The sequence below is a fragment of the Molothrus ater genome, chromosome 1 (assembly GCF_012460135.2).
Source record: "Molothrus ater isolate BHLD 08-10-18 breed brown headed cowbird chromosome 1, BPBGC_Mater_1.1, whole genome shotgun sequence".
NCBI classification, from domain to species: Eukaryota; Metazoa; Chordata; class Aves; order Passeriformes; family Icteridae; genus Molothrus; species Molothrus ater.
Genome location: NC_050478.2, coordinates 33,243,535 through 33,248,011, shown reverse-complemented (window position 1 = coordinate 33,248,011; position 4,477 = coordinate 33,243,535). Strand labels below are relative to the sequence as shown.

Here is a 4,477-nt window from a genome sequence, read left to right as displayed (position 1 = left end):
CGCTGCTGCGCGCCCCCTCTGCAGCAGAGGGACGTCTGACGTCACTCGACCGCGATTGGAGGGAAGAGGGGCAGGAAGGAAGGAAGTCCGGGGGCCCGCCGGTCGCAACCTACCCCACTAGCCGCCGGTGGCGTGACGTCATTGATTGTAACCAATCAGCACTCCAAAGGCTGGCTCTTGATTGGCTGTCAGGCGGGAAGGCGGGCGGCGAGCGCGCGCAGGGGTTGGTTGCGGCGGTGCCGGGTTACATAGGGTGGAGTACAGCGTGTCCTTGGGCGCAGACGGAGCCGGAGGTGCCGGGTGTGCGGTCACCGTGTCTGAGGGTGCAGCGGGCCAGCCGGGCAGGCAGGTGCGGTGGGCGGCCGGGCCCCGCGGGGTGGTGACGGCTGGCAGGGACGTGGGGCGGGCGGGCGTTGCTCTCGGCCTTCCTGAGGGCCGTTCTCCCCTGTCGGGGCCGCGGCCTTAGGCGGCGGCCGGGCTGCGGCGGAAGGTCACCGTGGGGCCGGGCGGCCGCGCCGCGGGCGGGTGTCTGAGGAGAATCTCGGGGCCAGGCTGGGCGCGGGTAGAGCCGGAGCCGAGCGGTGCGGGCGCCCTTGGGCCCTCCCGCCTCCTCACGCATGGCTGCCGGCGGGACCGCTGGGGTCATCCCGGGTCACGGTGACCGCCGGGTGCCCGCCGGCCCTCCCTGGGCGAAAAAAAATTTAAAAAGCTTGGCTGGTGAGCTTTTTCAGCTCCAAAGGAAAAGTCTACCAAGAGTCCTGTGCTTTTACACGAGGTCGTTCACGACTAGGAAACTCCTGTACAGTTGTACAAGTTATGTTCAACTTGTTCTTCAGAAATTGTCGCTGTACCCTTTAAACAATTAGTTTGTCCGAGGGAACGTTTTTCGTGCCCTTCAAGCGTGTTTATCACCTTGATAGCTTTTGGGTAGTCTCGTGGTTTCATAATAACCTTCAAGCCCAGGAGCTGTGGCTTGAGGATAGACAGTGTGCTGGAGAATTGCCAGATTCACCTGCTGCATTTGGTGGTTTTGTAAACCTGCAGGACGCTTTTTAAAGTTTCAGCTCAGTTGGTGACCTTGAGGTTGCAATACTGACCTCGTGTGTGTGTTCTTGGTCTAGCACTGACAATGGGAGACGTCGAGAAAGGCAAGAAGATCTTTATCCAGAAATGCTCCCAGTGCCACACGGTTGAAAAGGGAGGCAAGCACAAGACTGGACCCAACTTGAACGGCCTGTTCGGACGCAAGACTGGGCAAGCCGAAGGTTTCTCTTACACGGATGCTAATAAGAACAAAGGTAAACTTAAGGCTGCCCTTAGGGGACAGAAATACTCAGTTCTTGGTGATAATTTTAAAAATCTGCCAAAAATTGAGCAGAGGACAAGAATATGTGTTTTTGCGATTTTGAATTTGTTAACTGTTGGTTTGGTTTTTTTTTTTATCTTCTTCTAGGTATCACCTGGGGTGAGGATACTCTGATGGAGTATTTGGAAAATCCAAAGAAGTATATTCCTGGAACAAAGATGATTTTCGCGGGTATTAAGAAGAAGGGCGAGAGAGCAGACTTAATAGCATACCTCAAAGTTGCCACTGCAAAGTAAAAGTTATCTGCTGCCTTATTTATTTCACAAAGGAGATGGCAATGGAAATGTCTGTGATGAGATTGGTTTTTAAACTTTCTATTTTTACATGTACTGTGTCTAACCTTAAAATCACCCATCAAATAACTTTGCTGATGGTGGGTCACTGGAGTACACTCTTATTTGGCAGCCATTAACTTAACAAAGACTATGTAATTGGGTTCAGTCATCCTTGATCATAAAAATTAAAAAAAAATAAATAAACATTTCCTGCCTCTTCATTGTTTAAAAAATATGTAAATAATCAAATGAGTAATCATCAGCAGTGTAATAGCTTTGACAGTTCAGCTCTTTAACATCAAAAAGTAGGGTGCTTTTTGGCATCTTCTGCCATTCATCTTATGTTACATTAACAACAAAACAACAAAGGCTATTAAAAGAAACCCAATCCCAGTATAATATTTTTCTAAATTTAATCAGTGCTAGGTGTTGCAATATATATTAATCTAAGGCTTGTGATAAAAATGCATTTCATCTGATTTAAGTACTATTTGTGAACTGCCAGTTGTGCCCAGCCACTTGTCTTTTATCTAGGGGAAGCATGTTACCTAATTCATCCAGACTTTCACGGCTGCATGCACCTATAGAGTACAACTCCCCTTCAGAAACATCTCCAGTTTTGACGTGTTATTGGTGCCCTTTGCTCAGTAAATCTGTTAACAGCCATTCTTAGTGTAAGAGAATCCTGTTCTGGGAATATGAGTGCTAGTGGCCAAGCTGAGAGTTACCTAATCTTAACTCAGCAGAAACATTCACCTAGAATCCATTGTTACAGGAAGTTTCAGATGAAGGGATGCAGGAATGATTGTACTGGTGGACTAAAATACAAAATCAAGCAGTTTTCCTCTGTGCCTGGCTGTAGCCACCACCATTACTTCTGAAGGTTCTGTTTCGCACATTGTAAAGCAGTATTTTTAATGTTTTATCTGCATTTTTTTCATACTAAGTTGTTCAGAAGAATGTATTTACTGTGTACCAACAGTAAGGCATAATTTGGAGCAATCAATACTGTAAATTTAAAAAAAAATTAAAAGTCTTGCTTGCTGTATGTGTATGAAATTAAGTGAAAAACAGTGGGAATGCAGAGCAAAGTTGCATGCCCAGATTTACATCATGAGGAAACAAGACATAAAAAGCTCCACGTGGAAAAAGGTAAATTCTAATTGAGTTGGTGGGGGAAGTATAAATGTGGCAAAGTTAGTATTTTGGACCAGAGCCAGCAAAGCTCTTTAAGGGATGTGCTGTTTAACAGCATTTTCTGCTACGCTTCCAGAGTGAGATGGGAAAAAAATCAAGGGAACTGAAAAGCTGTAGGATGGGCTGCATTTGATTTGTATGGAGTAGTGTACTTAATGGCAAAGTGTTACTCAGAGTAAATGAGTGAAAAGAACTAAGATTACTAACAGTGGGCTCAGTGATTGCTATCATACGTGTTGTGATTATTTTTTCTCTCCAGACTAACCTGCAAACAGTATTTCTTGCAGTTATGGATACACTATTAAACAACAGCAGTTTTTTTACTAAAATCTTTTTAACAGAAAACTTCAAATTGTTGTAGTTTATTGCTGTTCCAATTTCTGTAAGGGATGTTTGTCATAGCACTTCTATGGCTATGCAGAACTGAGGCTTTTTCCATGCCAAAATCCTGATAGAGCAGTATGATACAGAATCTGTAGATACAGAATGTAACTGTACCCAGCTCTGCAGTCTTGCAGGATGATGTTGGTGGAGAGGGAGAGTTGTGACACTTTGTTCTGTTAGCACCTTTATGAAAGAACACTGTGACCGCCAAGCTGCTCTTTACAACATGTTTCTTCTCTAGATCAGTTAGGGAAGAGGATTTTTCAGTAAGGTGTGATAATTTCTGCACAGATTACAATTTGCAACAAGTAAGTTACCCATCATCAAAAAAACTTAAGGAGGAAGCAGAGTTATCCTTTGCCCAAAGTAAGCAGAGGACACAATTTAGCTTGGCTCTTCTATCTGTGTATACAAAAACAAATGTTACTTCTACATAACACTGAAGACTGAGAAAATTTAATTCTAGACTCAGCATGCATCCCTGATAACATGTTAGGGAAAAGACCATTCAGACCTTTAAAATTTCATCTATCTATGTATATAGCCCTGGACTGCAATGGCTCAAAAGTTTTGTAGTAGGAAATGAGCAGCCATTTGCCACTGGAGAAACACAATACTATGGTGTTTTTACTAATTGATAAGCAAAGAATATTGGAAGGAGGTTAGGTTATCACTTGAGTAAGTGTTAATGCAAGGGCTTGCTTGGGTGGGAAGGAGACATCATCATCAGTTACATAATCAAGCTTTAGTTCTTAGTTTATATTATGGAGTAGAGGGTGGAGTTTGCCTTTGTTTTACCAAGTTTAGTGGTCTTCATTCTGACGGTGATACCAGTCTAGACGCTTGGTATTTCAGTAGTTCCTTAACAGTTGCCAATTAGGGAATCAAAGCACCACTGCCAAACATTGCACCATCCTGTAAAAATTCTGCTTGGCTACTAGTTCACAGCTTTGCTTGGGCATGCCTTTGAAACTGATCTTGTGATATTTTCACGTATAGTTATGCAAATGAATGAAGATAGTTAGTGACTGGAAAAAAGGTGAAATCCAAAAGCACACCTTTTCATAGTGTGACTTCCAAATAAGTAGGATACTTACAAAGCTACAAAACTTACTAGTTGTACATCCAATTGAAATATAGTGATACAGAAGCTGCTTTGTTTATTTAGTGTAACCACTCTACAACCAGCTTGGGAAAGTTCCATTTGTTGCTGCCTGTACAATTGTAAATAATTGCTTCGGATAAAGATCTTCAT

At 43.6% G+C, this 4,477-nt stretch overlaps 1 protein-coding gene across 1 annotated transcript; it reads left to right on the top strand.

Moving 5' to 3' along the window:
- Positions 1-218: 218 nt before the first annotated feature.
- Positions 219-2,689, top strand: LOC118701380 (cytochrome c). Its single transcript, XM_036405997.2, has 3 exons — positions 219-349; positions 1,122-1,298; positions 1,454-2,689. The coding sequence occupies exons 2-3, from the start codon at positions 1,130-1,132 to the stop codon at positions 1,600-1,602; spliced, it is 318 nt and encodes a 105-aa protein (XP_036261890.1). The 5' UTR covers positions 219-349; positions 1,122-1,129; the 3' UTR covers positions 1,603-2,689.
- The last annotated feature ends 1,788 nt before the right edge of the window (positions 2,690-4,477 follow it).